This window comes from Thalia democratica, chromosome 4, assembly GCF_965202585.1.
Source record: "Thalia democratica chromosome 4, ktThaDemo2.hap1.1, whole genome shotgun sequence".
Taxonomy (NCBI): Eukaryota; Metazoa; Chordata; class Thaliacea; order Salpida; family Salpidae; genus Thalia; species Thalia democratica.
In genome coordinates, this window is record NC_139168.1 from 39,560,378 (window position 1) to 39,586,921 (window position 26,544).

A 26,544-nucleotide genomic window follows, 5' to 3' on the forward strand; every position below is an offset into this window, starting at 1 on the left:
TGAGCTGTTGAGGCGCCATGCCTATAACCATTATAAGCTTAATGGTTTGGGTTCAAAACCCATCACGACTACGTTATGTGCTATTAATTGGTGATCCTCTGGACCCACTTTTATGATCCGACCCAATCCGGATTTTTTTTTTATTTAAGATCCGGCCGGAATTTTATGTTTCATGTAATTTTAAAAGAGAAACAAAAATTTATAAAAAATAATTATAGTAATTATTTTATATAAATAATATCATATAGTATATACTCTAAAGTTTCAAAGAAGAGTTAATTTCTAAAAAATAAAATTCAAACTCCTTTTAGCATTAATAGTTTGGTAATAAGCTTCTTACTTTTTTTTCAAGCTGTTGAAATAGGATTTTTCCTACTAATGCATGAATCAAAGTTCATGTTCATATAAAACTATTTAACTAATCACTATCAATAACTAAAGTTTACTCTAATAAAAAAACTTTTATGGTATACACCTTAAGCTTTTAAAATGAGATATATATTTATTAAATATCTTTTATAAATAATGTGAACTTCAAGTAAACAAATTGACTTAAAATACTATAATATTCACATTATTATCACATTCTTAGATTAGGCTTACATCAAATTTAATTATTTATGTGCTGTTAACTGTGTCACCATTACTACTGTTTATAACTTCAAATATTATTAATATAGTTTTTGTTTCGTCGTATTCAAGTATTCATTATAGTAAACAAAAAAATGTTTTAGTTAAAGTTCACAAAGCCTTTAATGTGTTCAACTTCCCTGTCTTGTCATCGATCTTTATTGTTCATAAGTTTATCTTTATTGGCCTAGGAGTCCTAGGCTAGGACACAACATAGTCAGAAACATAAATATATAAATATAAAATCATAGAATAGAAAAATCCTTAGAAATATTCTCATTCAATTCTAACTGTAATAGTGTTTATTAGTTAACTTTAAGGGTACTTTTTTAGAAAAACTAATATTTTTGAAGTTGATTTATATTTATTTAACTTTACAATTTTTTTCGCTCAGTATAAATGTAAAAAAATGTTTTACTCTTTATTTTTACTCCTATGAACTTTCTCTTCTTGATAGTTAAGTTTAATAGGCTATCTTCATTTGCAATAATAATAAAGTTGTTTTGTAATAATTGAAACAACTCATTGTTTTCTTTATGTTAAAGCCTTTAGAGTTTAGACTAGTTAACTTAGTCAAAAATAATAAGTTAGTCTAATTCAATTGTTTGGTTACGTTTAATCTGCTTTTACTTCGTGCTGTATGACAAGTAGTTTTAAAAATTACTTGTAATTACTAGTTTAAGATTAGTTTTATTTTTCTTTAATACACGGTTGTAAAAACGTTATTTAAGTTTTATAATCTTTTTTTTCGTGTGTTATTTGTATTAGTGTTCAATTCAAGGTGTACCTTTAAAAAATAAAGTATCTTCATTAAAATAGCAACTATTTTCTCATAAATAAAACATACAATTTTGTTTTTTATGTGCTGAACTAAAGGTTTTTTCAAACACCAGGTCCATTGACCAAATTTTTTGTTCTTTTATTGTGTTTAATAAGCTTTTATTATTTCCTATTTTGATAGTATTAAAGTAAATTTTAAATAACACTACTGGTAAATGCTATCGTAAAGCATAGTAAAAGGTTAACATATTAAGACATTTTAGTACTATGTAACCATCCAAGCTGAAATATTAACATTAGCTACAAGGAATTCTCCTAAACAACCAAGAAAATAACATGGTATTCATAAAAAATTTAAAATCGTTATTTTATGTGCTAAAAAATATTTTGGTAAAACTACAAGTATTGTTTAAAATAATACTAAATGTGAGTACTGTTGTGAGTGTTTAGTGTACAAACATATTTTAAAATATTTATGTTTTATTTTTCTTTATTTTACTTCTGTTTTGTGTTAGTCTGTGTCCTAGAGGTACTTGAGTATTGTTTTGCTAAAATTTTTAGGCTAACATTTTTAAAGGTTACAGTCAATTCTCGCAAATCTACACACTTGTTTAGTTACACATTTTGAATTCTCAAAAAAAAAGTTTAAAAAATATTTTTAGGTTTTTACAGGATTCTAGTTTTTTTGGCAATAATAGTGAATAAAAAAAACATAATGAGAAAGTTTTGATTAAATAATTTGAAAATAAGTATTTTGAATTTTTAGTTTGTGCTTTCAGTATGGAATCTATTGAACTTTATAACTTTGATCTTTATGTTCAAGGTGTTTTAACCCCCCCCCCCCCCTTTATACTTTTAAGGGCATAGGGGGGTAAACACCCTTTTTTGGTTTTTGATCTTATTTTATATAGTTTTTACTAAGCTACAAGATGCTTTTTACAGATTGAAAAAATTCAAAATAATTTTTGAGATATAGCCGGTCAAATTCGGAGCCAACAATAGGTTTCTTATGGGAGGCGCAAACTAAAACGGCAAAAATAGACTATTTCACTAAAATTCTATCTCCTCCTACGTTTTTTGAGATAACTACCTCAAACTTTCAGGAAGTGTTCCTTGATATATTTAGAAAATTCTTTCGCAAGAAATTTTAAAAAAAATAAAAAATAAAAGTTTTATATAAAAAATTAACAAAAAAATCAGTTTTTTTTTTGTTTTTTTGTTATAAAATTTTTATTTTTTAATTTTTCAAAATTCTGTTCAGACAGAATTTTCTAAATACTGCAAGGAACACTTCCTGAAAGTTTGAGGTAGATATCTCAAAAAACGTAGGAGGAGATAGATTTTTAGTGATTTCTAGTTATTTGCCGTTTTAGTTTGCGCCTCCCATAAGGATCCTACTGTTGCCTCCGACTTTGACCGGCTATATCTCAAAAATTATTTTGAATTTTTTAAATCTGTAAAAAGCATCTTGTAGCTTAGTAAAAACTATATAAAATAAGATCAAAAACCAAAAAAGGGTGTTTACCCCCCCCCCTATGCCCTTAAATCAAACAATGTATGCTTACAATGTTTATGTTATAAAGTTTAAATCTCTTACTTTTTGTTTTTTCTCCTACCCTTTAAAGATCTTTCTCTAATACCATGCAAGACAAGTTTAATCCTAGGTGGGTAAGAAACAAAACAAAAACTCTTTATACCTATAAACAATTTCTATTAGAAAACTTTTCAAATTTGTTTAAAACTGAATGAAATCTACTTTTGTCAACAACTAAAGTGTCAAAGTCCCCAAACTGTATTTTATCAAATGCATTATAATAAAACTGACAATATAGTAGGTATATTTGCTATCTCTCGTTTAGTTACGCTGTCTTGTTTAGTTACGCATTTTTGCAGAGGACACAATGTTAGACTTGCAAGAGGTGACTGTAATTAGAAGACTAATAGTAAAAGTGATTTATTTTCAATATTTGTGTTACTGATGTTTTTACCACTAAAATAAAACTATAGAAATTACAAGCATACCAAACAACTGTTTACTCTTCAAATTATAAACTTTAATTTAGAAAAATAATAGTTTGAATTTATGTAATTTTTAAAGCCCTCTAAGTCAAGCTGTTTTAACTTGTTTTTTTTCTTTATAACACTACTACTTTATAAGATACTTCTACCATTATGCAGTTGTTTTTATAGTTTAAAAGACAGTACAAAATTTACTTAAAGTTTAAGAAAATTAATGTGCTTATTGAACTTTGTATGTGATCTACACAACTTCAGTAGCTTTTCAAATAAAAATTACTTAATTCTTAAGTTATTGGCATTTAATTGTAAAAAAAATCTTTGATTTGGGCCAAGTTACTATTTTGGTAAATTCAGTTTTTTATGATTAGCAAAATAATTAGTATAAAACATTAGTACTAATAAATAACTATAAAAAATATAATAAGACCGTTTAGGTTATGCACATATTTAAACACACTTTTCTAAATCAAACAAATTTGCTGTGCACATTAATGTATATTATATGCCCATTAAAGTGCACAATGCTCACTTGGTTAAATGTAGTTATGCTTGCTTAAAAAGTTTTTTGAGTTGTATAAATAAACTCAAGCTTACTCAGGCTAGTTTTTAGTTAGTCAGGCAAGTTTTTTGTCTCAAAAATTGGCAACTCTCTAATATAGTTTTTGTTAGAACAAAAAAAAGTTAGCATTACAGATTGTGTAGCTAAATATATTTTGAAAATTAATTTTTTTGAAGGTATGAAATTAGTATAATTATATCCTTATACTTGTTCAATAAAATAGTAATAATTTTTTTTTTTAATAAATGGAAAGTATAAGTAAACGGCATGTTTATTACAAGAGTTTACTTAAATGCAACATAAAAAATTTCTCTTTTATAATCAAATATAATTTTTGCTACTTATTTCAGATTCACCAAATATTACTGATTTATTACAATAATAAATACAGGGTTGCCACACACTCAGGATAACTTAGACTAGTTTTGAAAATTTTGAAAAACTCACACTGACTCAACTAGTTTTAATAGTATCATAAATATTTTTTTAATTTATTAAGTTTTTTTTACTTAAGGTTTTTTAAACTTGATGGACAGAATTTTGTTTTTGCTACTCATACTGTTTTTTTACATAAACTCAGGTTAGTTCATGCTAGTTTGATGTAACTTAAGCTAATCTATAGTCACTCAGGATGAATTTTTTGCTTAAAAAAAGGCAACCCTGTAAATAATAAAGTAGTACCTTAATTTTGTTAATGAAATAAAAGAAAAAAAAAAACTTATACATAATTTAATCATGATAAAACTTTTCTTTGAAAAATACTTAGACTTTGAGTCATTTAATATATACAACATTATTTTTTGTTTGTTTTAAGTTCATAACTTTATATTAGAATTTACTTATAAAAGCAGTAGCCCAAAAAAGTTAACTAATGTATACAAGCATTTAGATTTTGTTTAATATCTATAAAAATAGAAACTACTATGTAATAAAAACCTTGAAGGTAAGGTCGTAGAAATGCTTGTAATTTTTTAAAGTTAAAAAAAAAGTCATTATTTAATCAGAACATGTTCCTAGTTTTGTTTCAAGGTATTTTGTATAAGCAATCATTTAAAAAAAATTATTGTATTGTGAAAATTTAAGATTAACTAAAAAATTACAAAAACCATTATACCTAAAAGCTTTAATAATTGATAAATAAGTTTTATAATAAAAGTAATTTTAACACTCTTAACTACTAAATTTACTTATTTAAGAAGGTCAGTACCCATGTTTCTGTCAATCTTTATTTAAAACTGTTAGTTTTTCAGTAGCAAAGTTTTTATGAAATCATTTTAAAATTAGCACTACTGCTTACTCTCTGATTTTTAAAATGTATGTTAATATATTATATAAGTATGAAATACAAATATAGGTAGTGGTAATTAAGTAATAAATTAGCTTCTGTTGTATAACTTAAATCATTAATTGATTAGTTTTTGGGTTGAATGAAAAAAAATTGTTGCTGCAAAGTAATAACTATTTCAATGAATTTTTTTTTTGAAAATACATACTTTACATTTTATTAAAAATAAAGATTATTTGGTAAGCTATTTTTGATATATTAATCAACAAGTTATTTTCTATAGCATCGTTTTTTAGTATTAAAATTCTAAAATTATTATTATGCTAAGAAACAGTTAATGTTTACATAGTTTAGTTTTAAAATCAATATGATCTTAAAACAGATGTTTTATAATAGATTGAATACTAGAAAATGACCTTTATGAAAACAATGCAACATGCAAACATTACAAATAAAACTAATCAGCCATCTCCCAAAGGTCTTGCAAGGTTTGAGTATCTAAAGCAGCTGGGAGATGGAACTTTTGGATCAGTTCATCTTTTTAGAACTAAAGACACAAATGATCTTGTTGCTGTCAAATCGTCAGTTTTAATAAAATTTATGAAAGTTTTCTGTTTAGTTGTAAGTATACTATGATTGTTTGAAATAGCTGTTATGCTGCTGAGTTAATAAACTAATATTTTTATTAAGTGTCGGAATGTATTGTTTTCATTTCACTTAAAGAATAAGTATTGTTTCTATTTTGTTATTTAAAAAAAAATTCAAAAACTTTACACTAAGTAGAATAGTAGTGGTAGTTGTACATTTGTTTTATTTATTATTAATATTTTTTCTTAAGTATAAATATATTTTTTAGGATGAAGAAAAAGTTCTATACATGGGAAGAGTGCATTAAGCTAAGAGAAGTAAAAAGTCTAAGGGAACTGAATCATCCAAATATAGTCAAGTTAAAGGAAGTTATAAGAGAGGAGAAGCAACTTTACTTTGTGTTTGAATATATGAAGCAAAATTTGTATCAACTCATGAAGGATAGGTGTGTTTAAATGGCGTTATTTTTATTGTAATTATTGTTTTTGTAATACTTAATTCCAAGTATAGAATAAAACTATTTAAAATTTGGAATCTGGTCTACATATTAAGTTTTTTATTCGAAAAATGATTTAAGATATTTTTTCTACTTCTTATTGTAGTTTTAATCCTATTATGACAGAAAGGTGTTTGACCTATGTGTTAATTTTATATGAACAAGGTATTGGTTGTAATAGTGAGTTATTATGATTTATTTTGTATAAAGAAAAAATAGTAGCTATTTAAACGTTAAAGTTTTTTGAAAATACTAGTTTTGTATATTTGAACTCTTTAACAAAAATAGTCATAAAATAGAAAATTGTTTTCTACTGCATCTCATTTTGCAAATGCTGTGTGTTTTACTTATACTTTAAATGTTTTTTTTTTTGCCTTTTCAAAAAACTAGTGATTTTTTGTATTTTTAAAAATAATATACATTTCTTGCACCTTTTTTTTCGATTTAGTTTAGTATTTTGAGCAAAAAGGTAGCAGCATTTGATAAATGAATTTAGTAAAGGTTTACAAATGTATGTGCTAATACAGTTTAATATGAAAGGAACTGAATAGCATTTAATTACATTTTAGCTGTTTCAATAACTTTTTATATCTATTTCTTGAACTATTTTTTATTGTTTTTTGACTAACAAAAAAACTGGTCAATTTATTTTATTGGTGCTTAAAGGTTTAACATCAGTAAATTACTTTAAATCTTATATATTAAGCTTTCTAAAAAAGAAGATTTGGTCAAGAAAAGGTTGATATGTTACTAGATTTTATTATGGTTTTGCTGTCTAGTTTTACATAACTTATAGTTCGGGTCTTGATTTTTATACTTTTGCAAAATATCACTTTAACTAATATATTTTTTTTGTATTATTTCTACTTGAAAGCTACTCACCGTTAATATGAATTTTAATTTGACATATTTAATTAAATGCCTTAAGAGATTGCCTGCTTGCTAGTTCAAGTGTTTGTGTCTGTTTAGATCAGATAACAAAATAAACGAAACAGTTATTTAGAAACTTTAATTGTCTTGTTTTTTTTCTTATTAAATTTAATACTAGATGTGTACGATTGGACTTAAAATATATTTATAATGTTGTTTAAAAACTAAAAAATGCAATATTTATGTGATCTCAGACAAAGATACTCACTGTATTATAAATGGTATATTACAATAACTAACAGAAAATATTTTAATTATTACAATAAGCTTTTTTTTTTCAAACAAACTTCGTCATAACATTATTTGTACTTGGATTACTTTTTTTTTTCTATTTTAAAGCTTTCACATTCGTAGCATTTCAAACGTAACATTTGTAAATTCAAAGTAAATTTTGCTTTTAAATTATTAATGAAGTTTTAACGTGAGCAGTTTGCTTTTACACGACAAGTTCACAGTGTAGTTGTATGTTATGTTATACACTACTTTGAAAATTGACATGTTAAGATTTAAATTTTCAGGAATACTTTAACCTGTCACAAATAATTAAACTTTATCTATACGAAAATTATTTACTTAGTAGATATTTTAGACCATTTATATAAAATTTGTGTTTGCACATACAAAAATAAAGTAAAAGCCACTATAAGTTGTAAGCCTTGGTGTATTTAGATTTTGTTAAAATAAAGTAAACCCCAGGTTCTACTTATGCTCTAGTATTAATTTGTTTAATATAATTTATCTTATACAATATAAATAAATTTTTGATATTTGTAAAAAGCTTTGATAATGTAGGAATGGAGTCAAGCTATCGGAACCATCAATTAGAAATATGATTTACCAGGTGTTGCAAGGATTGGCTTATATGCACAAATGCGGTTATTTTCATCGGTAAGTCTATATGGAAACCTATTTTAGTAAAAATACTTAGTATGTGTAATTTGTGTATGTAAGATAAAACAATTTTAAGTATAAGTTAAGTTCTTGTGTAAAATTTGTTTACATATTGTCTAGAATCTAGATTTTACATTAATTTAAGTAGTGCACATGTTTCAACATAACCAATCAAATAAAACAAGTATTGTTACTTGTTAGTTATAAGAAATAAATTATAGTTTTGTTTATGGCCTCCTTATTTAAGTTTAAGTTGTAAACTCAAGATAAATAGAATTAAGAATTGAAAAGAAAAATAGTACATAACTTTTAAAACTGTTTACATAAATTTTTTGTATTTATACAGAGATTTAAAGCCAGAAAATCTTCTGTGTATGGGGCCCGAGCTTGTAAAAATAGCAGATCTTGGTTTGGCCAGGGAAATCAGAAGCAAACCACCCTACACTGAATATGTGTCAACAAGATGGTTTGTTTTATCAAGATTTCGATATCTTCAATTTAAATTTATTCTTTTAACTAAAGCTGTTCTAAAATTCTATAAAATATTGTTCAGAATTCAGTTATTTTGTTATTGATGCTAAATAAATGTTTACAAATTTTACTCACCTTATATAACTAAAATGCTATCAGAATAAGTTATATTTAACAAATAAAAATTTAAATCAAAATAAGTATTTTTCAATCTAACTTACGAAAAAAAACTGCATAGCAAATTGAAAAATGTAGTTATTTTTATTTTGGTAAATGACGCTCTAACAAGTTTAAAGTCATCATTAAGTCGTAACATTCAATTTTCAAAAAATTTGCAACAAATAGAGCGTAAAATAAGTACTTAAGAATTTTTATTGAAATGACCTATTTGTAAAATAAATTCTATTACGAAAAATGTAAATACATTTTTCGTAATAAAATTTATATTTTTCTGCTTTTACAATAACAAAATTTAAATTTTAAATAGTAAAATACTTTTAACTATGCTCAAGAAATATTATTTTTATTTTTTGTAACTTCATATTGCTACTAAACTTAGTTTATTAAAAAAAAAAGTAAACTTATTATACATATTGTCTTGAATGTGTATTTTTGATTCGAAAAATAAACAACATGAGTTATAAAATACTTTTTAGTATTAAATCTCTTTAGTGTTTTATAGTTGTTTAAATGCTTTCTTAATTTAGATAAAAAATGCCATTTTTAAACTTGTTTGACTTTTAAATAATATAAATAAAAAATAAGTGGTTTGTTATAAATATTATATAGAACAAGTTTCCACTGACAAATCTTTTTAAAAGTCAACCTCAGACTAGCAACAATTGTTTAGAAAACTTAGATTGGGAAGTTTAAAACAAAGTATTATTCTATTATAGCGTTTTGTTATGATATCAAACTGAGCTGCACACTAGAAGCTTTAAATCCCCTGTAACAACAAAAAAACAAGTTTGTTTTTATTTCTAGGTACAGGGCGCCGGAAGTTCTACTTCGTTCGCCCAACTACAGTTCGCCCATCGATGTTTGGGCAGTTGGTTGTATCATGGCAGAGTTGTACACACTCAACCCCCTGTTTCCCGGATCAAGTGAAATCGATGAGATTTTCAGAATCTGTCAGGTTCTGGGAATGCCGAATAAGGTGTTGATTAGTTTTAACGATGCGTATTTGAAATAACTGTTGATATCGATTAAAAATGAATTTTTTTATAATAAAGTAATTAATAACAATTAAAATTGCTTTCGCGGTGTAAAACACTTGAATAAATAACAACAGTTTTTTTTAATTACTAACTGACACAAAATGGTTAGTTATGTGTACTTGATATGAAACCGCTATAAAACTAACACTCCTATCAGTATACTTGTTGACATTTCATTGTTAATGCTCGGCTTAAAACTGACGTAATACAGAGATAAAATCTATTGAAACACTTCCCTTTTAATATAAACTTGTTGGTTTTGGTCGAGTGTAGTATTTCATATTTGCAGCATTCAAGTATGCTAGAAATAACAAAAACCCATTATTGTTTGAAAAATTGCATAAAGCTTGCGTTTTAAAATTATTTCAATAAATGCTTACTTAAATTATGTTTGTAGGGAAATTAATTTTCTTTTGAATAATTTTTATTGTACAGAAAAAAAAACGGTCAATTATAGAGTACTTATGCGTACAGTTTTATTTTTTAATTTCAGTTTAACTTTAGCATAAATTACAAATCTAAACATTTTATTTTTTTCAGATGGATTGGCCTGAAGGACACCAGCTATCAGGGAAACTAAATTTCAGGTGGCCGCAGATGGCAGGAGTGGGGGTTAAATCTCAGGTGCCCCAGGCGTCTAACGAGGGCCTTCAGTTGATGGTTGATATGCTGCATTGGAATCCTAAAAAACGACCCACTGCCAGTCAAGTGTGTTGCTATAAATCTGTGTAACTTATTTATCATTTGTTTAAAGTGGCCAAATTAGTTTCGGAAATCTATATAAGTTTGATAAGTTTAAAACGTAACTTGTTTTTTTAAGAAATATGGTTAGTTGTATTAATATTTTAAATTAATCTAGTTCATACAATAATTAGATAGTTTTTTAAACCTTATTTAATATAAAATTATATAAACGTTTTACAATATTATTAAAAATGGTTAGTGTTTTATATAAAACTTATTAAATTCATTAAATCATATCATATTAAATCATACTGATGACTTATATGAAAATTAAAATATAATGTTTTAAAACTAAAATCAGCTTTTTCTTATTTTAGCTAAACGTACCAATAAATTATTTATAAGCATGGCTGTTTAAACTATGTTTATAAAATGTTGAGATTTTATAAATATTGTTTAATGTGTACTTAAAAGGGTGACATAGAAATACAAACAATAAATTTATACCATATGTATTTAAAAGAAAAAGTTTAAATTATTTTTTGAAATTAAAATCTGTATCGAATGAGGTATTATAAGGTGTAACCGGGTTTAATCCTTTCATTATTAGTAGTTTGTCATTAGCAAGTATATATATATTGAATTTATGAATTTCAAGTTTCATATGTTATTAATTTATGCAACATTGGTTTTTATTCCTGCATAAGAATAATATAATTGTACTAGTGTGTATATAATTCATATACTAAGATATATTCAAGTTATTAAAATACAATGTAATCCATATAAACAAAATAATGCTTGACGTGTACTCAAATTAACTAAACACATTTTACATTGGATAAACTTGAAGAACTCTATTAGCATAATCATCGTAAAAGCTTATAAATTATTGCATATTTCCGTAACAGGCATTAAGATATCCGTATTTCAATGTCAGCCAAAGCCTCGGCCCCAAGATAACTCAACCGCAAGCGCTTCAACAAATGTTCAGCAACAAAAGTCAACTAAGCAACAATATTGACAATCGACAGTTTTACGAGGAAATTTCCGATGATTTCACCGCCATTCAAAAACCTCAACAAAATTTAAACCCGAACAAAACGCAACACCAGCCCCAAGTGAGCCCGCCAAGCCCTTCCTTTTCAATAACTCCTCCAGCGAGCCCGTTTATGCAAGTTTACAACAAGCCTCCCATCAAGAAAGCAGCTAGTCCTGTCATCAACAAACCTAAAAGCCCTGTCATCAACAAATCGCGAGCTCCATTCAAGAGAGGTGGTAACAACAGCTCGCTGCGAAGAAAGTCCAGTTTTTTAGACGATTTGTTCGAGGGTTCCAGTTTAACATCGAACAAGCTGCCTCCTTCGCCCAAACCTCTGATGCCTGAAAAAAAGCCTCTCAAAAATACAGATTCGAGAAAACCCGAGGAGCAGAAGCACCGAAAGTCGCCCCTATCAAACTTTCAGGATTTGTTCGACGACGAAGAAATGTCAATTTTGCTCGACTCAACTGAAAACTTCAAACAAATGACTAAAACACAAGACAAAAAGCTTGCAAGAGTGAATTCTCGAACTTCAAAGGTGAATCTCTCTAAAAAGTCCTCACCTATAAACGATGACTTGTTTTTGAGGGAGTGCTCCTCCAAAAAGCGAGTCACAGCGAGATCTAGAGCTTATTTGAAAAATGAAAACAAAACAAATGAGAATAACAATTCATCAAACCTGCAAGATGGTGCCTTTCACAAACAGTCGAGCAAACATGACTTGAATTCTAATAACTTTCTCGTTGACTTGTTCGCCTTTGATAAAAAAGTTAACAAGCCTCTGCCTTCCATAAACATTAAAAGCAATTTGTGAGTTTCGGTTTAGATACACTAAAAATATCTTTGAATTAAAATAAGTATAAGTTGTATTACGTGTAATTAATTATCTGAAAAATAATAATTCATTTAAATACAATTACATAATGTTTTAGTCTCTTTACTTTGTTTTTGCTTTGAAAAGCTAGTAAACAAAAGGTTTAATGTTGAAAATAAAAAAGATGTATATAAAAACTTAAAATTTAAAATGATTGATAGTATTTTGATTATATTTAGGTTTATACTAAAACTACGCAAAACCTTAAAAAGTTTTAGGGGTGAAAAAGGTGTTTTTTTTTCTATTTAGATACTAAAATTCATTACTTAATTATAACAACAAGTTTTTTAAGTGTATTATGATACATTAAATAAATATTATTTTTTTATCAACCGTGAGCTTCTTATGAAATTATACTATACAAATTCTACACTACCCTAAAGCTTTTATAAAATGTTTGTTTTGCTTTAACATGAAATTTAAGCATTATATAAATTAAAAAAAGTTTAAGATTTCTACTGTATAGTTTTTATCTACAAAAGCCTTTGTACATTCTTTAATTTTAATAGTTTTATTATTGTACTACGTTTTACCGTTTGTTTACCTCAAGTTCTTTCTTAAAACCAACTAACTTCTATATAAACTCACTTAGACATTTAGAAAAAAAAATCAAAAACTCATACACACCTTAAGTTATTGCCATCTATTGCTCTAACGACAGTTATTACACATTATTGCATTCAATAAAACTTTTATACAAATCTTATCTTCTCAAAACCAGGGCAAAGAAACCGCCTCTAACAAAGCAACCTTCGGCGAACCTGAAAACATCCAAGTTGTCCTGCACAAACAACCTGGTTTCCAACATATCGAGCGGAAGGAAGAGGTGGAGGGACTTGTCGAGAGGCGAATGGAATGACGACAGGAAAAAAGAACAAGGTTTGTATTCTGTGACTAGTTAGGAATGATTATTGTTAGGAAATTAGCTTTTTGTTAAAAGTAAATAAAAGTTAGATAAATTTACTAGCAGCGCATACTGTTATTAACATTTTAAGTAATTTATAACACCTTTTGTGGTACAGATTACCAACTGTTATTAGCTAAAGTTACAATATTTGCTTTTTTAGTGTGTACGGATTTTTTTAGATTATGAGCAATAGTTTTAAAATTCTGTTTGTTATAAGTTTAATTACATTGTCAGTTAAAAAAAATACTCTCTTTAGTTAAATTTAACAAAATTTTCTCAACTTTTAATTAAATGTTTAACTTAATGTTTTGCTATTTTCAAAAGCTATTGAGTATAAATATTAATTAAAGACATTAGTGTTATTATTATTTTTAACTGTTCAAAATATATCGTTATCATATAACTTATATAATATATATATCTTTTTTAATCGTTTGCTAACAAAAAAACCTAGTGAAACAACTTCACTGGAATATAAATAAATAAAAACAAATTATACAGTAATCTTCCTATATTGTACCAACATATGTTTCTGTGTGTTAACGAATCAACACACTTCAACTGGGTTCTGTCGCAAACAACAGTCAGATTTAATATTAAGTATTTTACCTATTATGAACTATTATCTGTAGAAATTATTTTATTTTAATGAAAAACATGTATGCACCCACTTTATTCTGTGCTTCTATTCTTTCATTACAGTAATTATTTTTTACAGAACCCAGTTGAAGTGTGTTGATTCGTTAACACACAGAAACATATGTTGGTACAATAAAGGAAGATTACTGTACAACTTGTTTTTATTTATTTAATATTACTATTATTATTACTGTTGGAAGGTTTTATTGTTTACGTCATAGTATTACAAGTTAAAAACTTATTGCACAATTAATTACTAATTCACCTTTCATTATCGATAAAGTTTTATTGAAGTAAGACGAAAAACTTCGAATTAAAATGAATAAAACTATTTTACTTTTTAGTCGCAAATGGTATTTATTTATTACTACTATTATTATTAGGATTATTATTTAAAACTAACAGTTCGGTTTTATTGACAAAAATGAGCTTGCTCAAAAATATATGCTAACAGGTTGGAACAATAATGTACTTCAACCGGCATCTTTTAACTACAACAATAACAATTCACCTTTGAAACCTAGCAGCATTTCACCTTTAAAACAAAACAGCTCACCAAAAAAACCTCTCAAAGCCACTGTGAATTACAACTCTCCCTACAGGTAAGTCTTATAAAGTAAAACTTAGTTGATTTTGTTGTTTGTAATCTTTTGAAAAAAATAGAATGCGCATAAAAATAATTTTATTATTTATAAAATATTTTTTTATGTAAAGAAACAACAACTACAGAAAATTCATAAGTGTATGGTGTTGATTTTAATTTCTAAGTTATACTTTCAAAATAAGAAAACTTTTACATAGGATATCAGAAACGATACTTCCAGCAGTTAGGAGTGGTAACAGCAAACAAACTAAACGATCTCCTAAACAGCACTATCTCGCTCAGTCCAGATATTTCCCTGGTATTTTTAAATCTTTTATAAAGCATATAATATGATTATTTAAAATATATAGTAAAGTTGTTTTACTGATGCATACTGAAGCATCGGAGTTTCAGGAAAGTATTTTATGATGCTGTTTGTTAACATGTTTATAAAGTACGAGTATTTACTTAATTTTTGTAAACTTTAGGTATGAAAATGAAACCTGTTGATCCAATAAGGAGTGGTAATTCGTATTATAGGCAAATGCGTTAGTTTTGAATTTATGGCGCTGTTTGTCAAGACAAAGCTGATTAAAAATCAATTGCGAATAATGTTCTTAATTTTTTATTTTTTTTACAATTGATTTTTTTAGTAAATAACAACACGGGCAACGCAAATATGATGCCATCAAGCAAGAGCAATTTAAATATGACCTCACAGAAAACTGCAGTAGAAAAGTTCAATCAATCACAATCAAGTTACTGTTTGTTTGATAATAGAAGAGAAGACTAAAATATTTGTGACATTAATATGTTTTTAAGATAATTGTTTGTATTTTTGATATTAGAATACAATGTCAATACATGTTTTTAAGATAAGTTCTTACACAAACATTTAAAACAAATAAATATAAATTTTTGCCACTAACTTTAATCTAGCACAACTTTTCAGACAACCGAATAAACAGAATACTCGGCAGGAAAACAAATAACGCGGCCCAATTGAGGGCTCAGGCTGTCCAAGATAAATTTGGCAGGACTGATTGGAAAGCCAAGTTTGTACATAAAATATATATTCTAAAAATTATGGAATTATGCATTTAAACAAGGAATATTTCAAGTTTACATTTGTCTTTTACCATCAAACTTTTACTAAACGAAAAGAAAAAAAAAAATTAAACTTTTATTTACAGGTACGGAGGTCCAAGATAGTAGTCCTACTTTTAAATTAAAAAGAAATTATGTACTTTGCACATCATTTTCAACAAGTTTTTTGTTTTATTATTTTATTTTTTTAAATGTTTTTTCTTCAGTACACTGCTTCCAGTTTTTTAAGAATTATCAGTTCACGGATATTGAGTAATTCATAACACTGTTTATTTAGTTTAAGAATCTTAATCAATTTTTATTAAACGTTTGAAATTGCAATATGTAAAACACAGTTACTTCATTTCATCTATTATTTTATCAAATGTAAATTTAAACAATTTCTCATCGTATTTCCAATTCAAATTATAAAAAAAGTGTAATAAAAGTTGAAGACTAAAAATGTGAAAAAGTCTTCATTAATTTCAAGAATTATTATTTTGTTTATTTATACATTTGTTTATGCAATTTAAAGGCTGTTAATTATAGTTTTGTTCGAATAGGCTCTTTGTTTTAAACCATATTTAAACTTAGTATTTATATGTTTAATTAATTTCCTGTATGTTACGTACAAAGGTACGTCCTGTTCATTGTAAATCTACTTCAGCAATCAAAAGAATCATGTCAGTGGTGATCATCGAGCACCAAAACACATTTTACTCTGAAAATGATCTTTTAAATAGCGTTTGTCAGCGAGAAAGAACTGTGTACATAGCTTTACTAGCAACACTGAGCTGGGAAACTTCCCTGCTGTTATTGCAGTCTAATTTGTTATTGTTTTCCTTCAGCACCATCATACTTTCTTAACTCAATAATGATCATGCAGTGTAACAAAATTAAACTACACATGGTGATGCTCTTAAAACTTGTGTATGAACTTGTACAAAACATTTTTTAACAACAGAACAGCGAGTGATCACTCTAGCAATCTGAAATTTATAAAATATTGATAAATCCTCTTTAATCTTGAAACTTCTTACCGAATAATGTTTAACTAGTGATAGTGTTTCAAATACGGATTCCATTAGAAACTATGGTTTGTGGTGATCCGATCGGATAATGCCTTTTTGGATTCGGATCCTAATTTGAAAAAAAAAATCTGGTTCCGGCCGGATTCTAATGTCATAGATAAAGTAGATCACTGAAGGGTGCTTTAAAAAAAATTAGACATATTAAGGGTAGTTTTGAAAATTACACTAGATATTATTACGGAATATTTTTGGAAATTACCTCAGATAAAAAAAAAATGTTATTAGAGTCTGGCTTTGTATTTTAAGTTTCTTCAAAGGGGCCTTATGAAAAAAAGTTCAGAAACCCTGCACTAGATATTACAATAAATTTTTAGAGTTTCATAGGATCCGGCTGGATCCTAAATTCAAAACAAACCAAGATCCCAATCTTAATTTCAAAATAAGATTCGGAACCGAATCCGGTCGGATACTAATTCTATGTATCCCGTAGATCATTAACATTGGCTCTTACTCAGGTGCAAAATTAAACAAAAAAAAGAAATGTTACTGTGGTATTGTCGTAGTTCAGGGGTCGGCAGGTCAAAAAAGGAATGTTTTTTATGTGCTTTAAATAACATATTTTAAGATAATTTTATGAACCAAAAAAATTTAGGCGATAGATTATCCTTTAAAGATAACACTAAAACTTATTTTTTTTGTTTTGAGATTATTAATATATTAAACTAGTTGAAATAAAAATTTTAATGCGGGCCGCAGTTTGCCGAGCCATGTCGTAGTTGAATGGTTGAAAATGCATGGTTATTTTTAATAATCAAAACATTAAAAAATAAGTAAGTATGCAAAACAAAACCTCATGGTATAAAGCTCGAGAAAAACTGCTTTAATATAACCAAATTAAAAAATGCTTATCTAATAATAAGTGTTGTTTTACTTTAGTAGCATGGTATTAATATTTTTTTCGTAGTAAAGCTGTATAAAAATTTCCGTTTAGAATAATCATCTTAAATTGTTCATATGTAGTATCAGTTTATCAGTATAAAAAATCTTCTTAAATCAGTTTAGGGCTTAGTTTTTTAAATAAGTTGTAAACCTATTAATACACTATTTTTAGTTATAAGTTTTAAATCTAACTTCATTTGTTTTCACCAAAGTTACAGCTCCTTATCTTAACATATGTAATTTTCCTGATGAAAAACGTTTTAAGTGATATGAATTTGTTTAAATTTACAGAATTAAATTATTCAAAATAAACTTGTATTATGTTTTATAAACATTTTAGGTTTCTGTTAAAAATTATGGCTGAAAAAAGTACAATTTCAATTATAAAACCCCTTTTAAAGAGTCATTTACAAATTTAACCAAAAATTAGAATAAAAAGAGATTTTATTTCATTACTATATAACTTTATAAACAGCAAAATAAATCATTAATATTTACACTTACTTTCTTCAAATGTTTTTGGTTTTTATTTAGCAACTTAAAAAAAAAATTCAAACTGTTCTAGCTCAACTAGTTATTTTATCTTTTTTTGTTATTGTTCTTAAAATTAGTTATGATAGCATTAAAACTTGTTTTTTTTTTCAAGATGACTTTTTATTGCTTATTTCAGTTAGACTAGTTTTAATGCTTTTATTTTAAAGTGAAAATGTAATAGATTGAACTAGATTTTTAAAGTTTAATATAATACTTTTGCTGCTTACCATGCCGGAAAAAAATCATATCAAATCAAAAAGACCATTTGGAGTAATAATTAACATTTAAAAAATCTATTAAGTACGTATTCAATTGTTATTTAAAAAACACTGTATCATTAGGTCTTTAAAATTCCTCGTAAGAAAAGCATCCTAAGAATAGATACTGTTTGCTAACTGATTAGCTGTATCCACTTCAGATTAGACAAATCGTGTGCGCTTGTATATTTTTTGGAACTTGTCCATTTTATATTTGACTTAGTATATTTAGTGTTTGATAATATGTATTTTCTTTAGAGAGGGTTTCCTCAGTGTAGTAATTAGTTAATGTTGAAAGTTGTAACTACAGTAACCTCTCGCATCTTTACACACTCGTGACGTTACGCACTCTCGTTTAGATACGCATTTTAGAATTCTTAAAATTTCAAAAACAAAGACTTTAAACTTTATAATATTGCTCAAATTAGGTTTTTTATATACATATTGATAATATAAAATATGTTTTTATATGTTAACTCTTCTCTCCATATCTCTGGACTTTGTAAACTTATGTTCCTTGACTAATTGATAAACATTCATACCTCAGTTTATCAGAATTTTTGTTAACAATAAGAGGTAAAATAAAAAAAAGTTTTAGTAACATAAACAGTTTTTATTAAAAATTTTTCATATATTTTTTATATTTTTGTTCAAAAGAAGAAATCCATTACAGTACCAAACGCATATTTTTGTAAAAGGCTATAAAAACTAATTTTAATATAGACACCACACCGTTTCTTAATTGTAAACAAATGCTTAATTATAATTATAATAGTTTGCTAAGTAGAATAGAATATAAATGTAAAGTATCAAATAAGTCACATATAAATAAAGATAAAATCTACTTATTATTGAAATTAGTAAAATTTTTCTACAAGTATTATTATTTTATATAAATTTAAATCTTTTTTTTATGTATAGTTTTATTTTATGTTTTCATATTTATAAATAAAGTAAACAATTATTAAAAGTGGGAAAGTCCCAAGTCTGCTTTTAACTAGAAGCAATATAAAAAAACTGCCATTATAGTAAGTATATATGGTACCTCTCCTATCTTTACGATTTCTCATATCTTTACGCACTTTTTCTGTGGACAAAATTGCGTAAATAAGCGAGAGGTTACTGTATTATTAATAATTACTTTAGAAATTAGTCATCTCCTTTATACAGAGTGTATACAACTTTTAAAAAACACCTTTAAATTTTGATATTTATATTTTTATACTTACAAAAAATATTTAGTCTTGATTTCATTTTTACACTAATATTGTTTTGAAAGGTGCACTAGCATGACTATTCAAATTTCTGACAATTCAAACATCAAAAATTTCAATCTAATAAATGTGATTTATTGTACATATTTTTTTCAAATTTATAAAAAAAATATATTTTACTTTCTTAACCTTATTAAAAGGACGTAAATGAGCTTTTGTTTTTTTTTTAAGTTTAAACTATTTCTTGTTATTTGGTTTAATTAAGTATAAAAAAAGTTTAACATACATTTAATTTAAGTACCTAAGAATTTTCTTCTTTACTTTTTTAACCAACATAATCTTATTATTCAATTATTATTATTTAAACCGAAACGACTCATTTAATTTCTTTCTAAAATATATAATTTTTTGAGATGTGGTTTTTTATACATTATATTTAATTTAAATATGAAACTTGAATTTTCAGAATTTGAATTGGTATGTAATCCATTTTATTGGTTAAAAGTTTTTCAAACAAAACAAAGTTATGTGTTGAACTTTGACGATTTTAAATATTTTGATACAGAAATTAACTTAAATACCTTATATAATTTTAAATTATGTTAGATAAATACTGACAGAAAAGCATTCTTAAAATTTAACTTAAATCATAATCTTTAAAAAACCTTAAAAGTTGTTTCAAAACAAATTAAAAATGTTAGTATTAACAATATAATTTATAGCATTGTTGTAATCATTTAGAATATATTATAGTTATGCTAGAAGTAAACTTGCATGTTAATAAAGCACGTTAATTGCTTTCAGATGACCAGTAAAAATTAAAAAAATAGCCTTAAACTAAACGCTGAGACTTTACTTATACTTTTGAGTTTTCTACAGTTCTAATTCCTCATTAAATTTAGCTTTTGTTTTACTTATATTAAAAGATAAAAAATATTCATCATCATGTAGTGTAAACTAAAATCAAGTTTTAATGTTTAATTAAAATTAAAACAAAATTTAATTTTGTAGAAAAGATGACCAAACCAAAGTTTATTTAAAACTAAAAAAACGACGTGGTTCTCAATAAAGATGAAAAAACATCATCTGCAAATACATACGAGATAAAATTAATCCGTTGAATGTTGCTATTTCTACTACGAAATTGGAAGAAAACCTAAATAATTGAATCAAATCTTATTATCTTATATTGAGCGTTGTCTTGAAATGACCGCTAGTTCTCCAAACTTTTTAAGATGAAATTTAATTCCATAGCAAAAAAGCTGTCAAGCAGTGGTCTTTTACACGGCAGACGCCTGAAGGAACGTAGCAGATTAGCTAATGATCTTTTACTGAAATTTCGCCTTATCTTGTTTTCAGAGTTCACTTTTAAATACATTTCAGGTAAAAGTACGTTTTCACAAAGTGTTTTAAATGTATAAATACAATAAATCAGTATATATAAAATAAAACTGATAAAGACATTATTGTATACATGTCAAGTAGTATGAGTAGGTACTGCAACCAAAACAATTTTGACATAGTCATTTGCGGGAGTGAAATGAATAACCGAATCAAAACTACAAAATGTCACAGTATTGAGGCTGATAATTCGTCAAAAGTTACACAATTAAAAAACTCCCAGCAACAAAACATCACTCACAATGTGTTTATGTAAACGGCGAGCTCTATATACTTGGCGGTCTTGACGATAAATATAAATGCAAATCGTCAATTATAAAATATTTAAACTCTAAGAATAAGTGGGAAACAATAGCTGCCAGTATGTACAATGGTCGAAGGTTTTCTAAATCATGCTCTTTCCTAGATAATTTTTATATTATTTGAGGGATAATAACACCTCATACTGACTTTAGCACTTGTATTGAGTTCAACACAAAAAGTAAAACCTGGAGAGAAGTTTCCCAAATGGCCGAGCCACGTCATAGTGCTGCATGCGAAATTTTCGAAGAAAAACTTGTCATTTCCGGTGGATACAGTAATGTAAATGTTGAAACTTTAAAATCAGCTGAGGCTAACGACTGTATAGCTAATTCCTGATAACTGATGCCCGCAATGATTGAAAGAAGAGTTTGTCCCGCACTACCTGCTGTAAAAACAAGTTGTTTGTACTCGTAGGTTCCAGGACAGCAACAAACTGCAAAGTTTTCGATTCATCTTGTAACAAGTTTGTCCTTCTAAAACATTTTTAGCAATGTTTCGATGAAAATCTAGGCAATATTACAAAAGTTATACCCATAGGAAGTAGGTTGGCAGTGTTTTTTGGCTGGTAAAACACAGTTTTGTACTATGATTTTTTAGAGGAGGAATAATTTGAAGAGTTTTGTGAAGTCACGAAGATGTTGGTAATTGGTCTTGTATTAAAGCACTGCAACTTTAAATTAAATTCTATATGGAATATTTATTGTTGTTTTATTTAAATGATTTTATGTATAATTTAGTATATTTATATTTGAAGTGATTAATTTAATGAAGAAAAGATGCTTAAAGGTTTTAATTTAATTTGTGTACATTTTGACTTATTTTTAAATCTAATTGTCAAAATAATAAACTGACTGATGAACTATGTTAGTTAATAGGATAGGGAAATAATTGTTTAATGAAAAACCTTAGTATTTTATATTTGTATACTTATACTTTTCACTCTTCGTTACAAACAGCTACAAAAATTCAACATCCAAGTATAGTTTTTATCAATATATAGTTTTTGATTTAGCAGTTAAACATACATGTTAGCAGGCCGCAATTTGCTAATGTCTGATTCACATATTAAATACAAATATAGGTAGCAGTTTTTCTAATTGTCTATCAACAAAATACTATAAAATACTATAAATGTATTTCATTACATTATAAATCCTAAGATGTACTTGCTCAACTTTAAATTTTTCAATTTTATTTTTCTAGCACAAAGCGGGTATTTTAAGACTAAGTTTTAAATGTTCATTTACACAAAAACGTTTATCTATTGTGTCTTCTAAAACAATTTAGTGTAAAAAAGCCTTTAAACTTTGATTGATTTTTAAAACCTTACAATTCAAAACTGTGATTATAAGTAAATAAGCTAATGTTCATGTATAAAATTAATCATACTGAAAGAATAAAAAAGTAAGTCTATAAACCAAAGTATACTACAAAACGGAATGATTCTAAATAAATAAATATTTGCAAAAATAGGTTATCGTCTTTATAAAGATTATTTTTACTCGACCGCATAAATAAATTTTTTTTAAAGGCAAAGAAAATTCGACTATTCCTTATTCCTTGAAATTTAGTTGATGTTTAACACTTTGTAAAGTTTCATTTCATATGTCAAGTGTTTATTTTTAAAGCATTAATACTTATGATTAAATCCGTTTTTTGAACTTTTTATTAATTTAACTTTTTATCTGGAAAACTATTTTCTAAATCTGTATAAATTAAAAGCACAATGCACATTTGATCTGTAGACTATGGTGAAATAAAACTTTCTCTAAGTATGTTTTTAGTTTTTATATTTGAAATTGTCTAGAGGTATAGTTTTATTTATAAGTATATAGCATTACTAATACTTATAATATTACTTAGCACCAAAAACTCTATAACTGTTTTTTTAAGTAAGACTATCTTAAATGCATTATCAAAATATTTTTCTTGCAACTTCAATTAAAAGCTTATGTTTTTAGTGATTGATAACTAATATAAAAAGTTGTTTTAACATTTTTACGCGTATTAGTAATATTCTTTCGCGAACTAATTTTGTTTTGAAGTTTAGTACTCTACAGTTTTGTATTAGCCAGAAAGTTTTTCTTAAGAAAAACTTTTTTTTAGTAACATTTAAGGTAACTTTTAATCTTAACTTTGTTATAAAAAGTTATTCCTAAAGTTTGAACAAAATACATTGGTTAAAATAATTGGAATGTCTTTAAGTAAGCTGAAATAAACAAGTACTGAACATTAAAACTAGGTTTGTTTCATTTAAAAATAACGAAATTCCTCCGGCTGTATTATACTTTTCAAGTAAATAATTTTTATATGTCTAGATTTTAATCTAGTTTAAATTCAATGTGTGCAGGCAAGTACAACTTTTTCTACGTGTTTTATAGTTTACTAAAAATCACAATAATGAAAATATTTTCAGTTATGGTTCTATCAGTTAATCTACCGGATCCAAGTACTTGGATTCAGATCTGGCCGGACATTGCCTTTTTAGATCCGGATCTTAAATTCAAAAAATATCTGGAAATGTAATTTGTGAATCCGGTAAATTACTAGCTGTTTGGCCTTGAAATATTTGATAGGTGAGCATTTTTTTCCCAAATGACAAAACTCTAAGAGGCTACTTAAGTTCATCTTGCCAAAACCAAAACACCTTAGACAAGTAGCCAAAAAGAAGTAGCCATCGGTCCCTAATTTTGTATTTAAGTCAACCAGATTGAGAAACTGTTCATGATTGGGTTAATTTAGTTGAATTTTCCTTTTTTTTTAAACGCTTACTTCAGTTATTGAAGTTTTCTTTTAGCGTATCTTAGACGTTTTTTTAAAATATAATTTAGGTATTTCATATTCGCTAAGGAAGATACGTTATTGAATAAAATAAGAAAGCTTTATATATGCAAAAAAGTACATTATTTATAACAAATATTGTAATTTTGTTTGAATTTCATAACAAGTGAACTAAGTGAAAACTAAATTTGCACTAACTATGACTTTCCGTGATAAAGCATAATATAAAATAATATATAAGTATAATAAGTATTAAGTATTAATATGACAGTATAACAATCTTCAGTTATACAAAATAAAAGTTATGTTGATTAAATTAAGTCTGGAATTACATATTATTTATTTGTAAATATCTTCGGGATTAAAGTATTGTTTTGTTACTGTTTTGTACAAATCTAAAAAAGTTGTTAATATTATGTTTTATTTTTTAAGTGCATTAGAAATTATTTACTATTCTGTTAATATTTTTTGTTTGCTTCTGCTTTTAAAAATTTGATTGCTTGTTCTGATAAAATTACGAAAACGAATTACAATAAACAAACTTTGTGGCTCTAAAACTAAATAAGTAAATTTTTATAATCAATATTTGTCATAAATCAGGTTATTTCTATAAAGTACTAATAGTTTAAATAGTAAAAACAGTCATAAAACGAAATTGAAAGCACTAGTTTAATCAAAATTTTTACATTGTTTCAGATTTGGTACACCCTACCAAGCTAATGAGCTATTAAGTAATAAAAAACAATAAAAAAAGAAATATAAATGTAATCTAGGTAATAAAAGTCTAGTAAAAGCACGCAATTGCCTTAGAATTTTTTTTTTTAAAGTTTAAAAAGATTTAAAAATATAAGTCTTTAAAAATATATGTTTTCTAACAAGGTTAAACTTCAAAATTCGTCTTTTCATCTTTTAATTGTCAATGAAATCGTTTTTTGACTCTAAAGAAAAAACTTTTCAATTTTTTTAAACGTAAAAACGTTTTATGACAAAAAAAAAGTTCAATATATATTAATTGCTTTAGGCGACTAAAGTTTATCTTCAAGAACATAAAAAATTGAATAAAAGTTTCTAAACGCCTAAGAAAACTCTTTCAAAAAAAAAGAACAGTATAGTAGATTCACATGAAAAAATTTTAGTTATAAAAATATTATTGTGAAGCTTTAGCAAACTATAATTGTTTTAATACTTTGATTTTTAATTGACTTACAAATAGGCGGCGACGCAAATGTTTATTTATCACGCAATTTTTTTATTAAGTAGTATAGTAGAATGACAAACATATTTTAGTTTGTAATCCTAATTAAAAAAAAGTATAAAGTTTTATAATAATTTCGTTTAAGTAATTACTTAAACATCTTATAATATAGTTCTATAGAAAATAAAAAATGTTGTTAAGTTTTATTAAAGACTTGAATTTTGATTGAAGAACTAAAATAGAAGTTACCTCTGTTAAAAACGGAACGGTTATTTGTCTCAAAAACACTAAGAAATATAAACTGGTAGTAGATACGTCGCGTGGGTTGAAGCTTTGTAGCAGTGCTCCAACAAAAAAAAAATAATACAATATTCTAAAACTGTTAATATCATTATTAGAAAAAAGACGTTTCTTTACAAAATAATTCTAGTAATTGTAGTAATTTTATGTTAATAAATTAGTTTTAGAAAAGATTAAATCAAGTGTTTACAAATAAGGTAACACACCCTTTAACAAAAATACCACGCCTCTCGTATCTTATTGGTAGAAAAAATTGTGAACTTAGTTTTAAATTTACAATAAACTGTTCAATTTACGTATTTTTACAACGTTGTTAAAAAGCAAACAAAAGAACCGCTAAAACTGTTTCTTTCATCTATTCAGTTGGTCGGAAGATTGTTTTCTGACGATAAAAACAAACATTACGAAATTTACAAGTTTTATTGAAAAAACGTAATGGAAACTACTGGAAATTTTTTTAGTAAAAAACCATTTCAAGCTTGTGAAAGCTTTTTTTCTGATATAATTTTGTGCATAGTACAGTACAACCTGATGTGTTAATAATCACTATTTATAAAAGATATTTACACTACTTCATTAAAAAAAATTCTTATTTATTTTTAGTCGCTTTTTATAAATATAAAACTAACAAGCGTTTTTAAAAGAGGTGTTTTAATATTTTCAATATATATATTTCTTAATGCAAGTTAGCGTGCAAATAACACACTAATCATTGTGCTTAATGTTAATAAATCACAATGAAACATACATTATTCCTTGATTTTATTAAAAATCTTTATTTGTTGGTGATTGCAAAGTTTGAATATGTTTTACATCTTTTGACATAATCAAGCGATAAAACTAAAAGTTTTAATTTAAATAAATATGTATATTTATAAATTATGTTCATAAAAATTATTGTTTACTGA

At 26.0% G+C, this 26,544-nt stretch overlaps 1 protein-coding gene across 1 annotated transcript; it reads left to right on the plus strand.

Annotated features, from left to right (window-relative positions):
• The first annotated feature begins 5,663 nt into the window (after positions 1-5,663).
• Positions 5,664-16,096, plus strand: LOC145835316 (uncharacterized). The gene is made up of 14 exons (XM_082942893.1): positions 5,664-5,854; positions 6,130-6,306; positions 8,080-8,175; positions 8,525-8,644; positions 9,634-9,805; positions 10,407-10,574; positions 11,462-12,402; positions 13,188-13,345; positions 14,467-14,614; positions 14,814-14,914; positions 15,084-15,143; positions 15,249-15,353; positions 15,548-15,650; positions 15,789-16,096. Exons 1-14 carry the CDS (start codon positions 5,685-5,687, stop codon positions 15,805-15,807), a joined length of 2,538 nt encoding a protein of 845 aa, XP_082799019.1. The 5' UTR covers positions 5,664-5,684; the 3' UTR covers positions 15,808-16,096.
• Positions 16,097-26,544: the final 10,448 nt, after the last annotated feature.

What these genes read in the sequence shown, in the direction of transcription:
- LOC145835316 (XM_082942893.1), top strand. Translation starts at nt 5,685, where the DNA reads ATGACCTTTATGAAAACAATGCAACATGCAAACATTACAAATAAAACT. An exon ending in TATCAACTCATGAAGGATAG is followed by an intron (nt 6,307 to 8,079) that starts GTGTGTTTAAAT and finishes TTGATAATGTAG; the next exon opens with GAATGGAGTCAAGCTATCGG. An exon ending in CGACAGGAAAAAAGAACAAG is followed by an intron (nt 13,346 to 14,466) that starts GTTTGTATTCTG and finishes ATATGCTAACAG; the next exon opens with GTTGGAACAATAATGTACTT.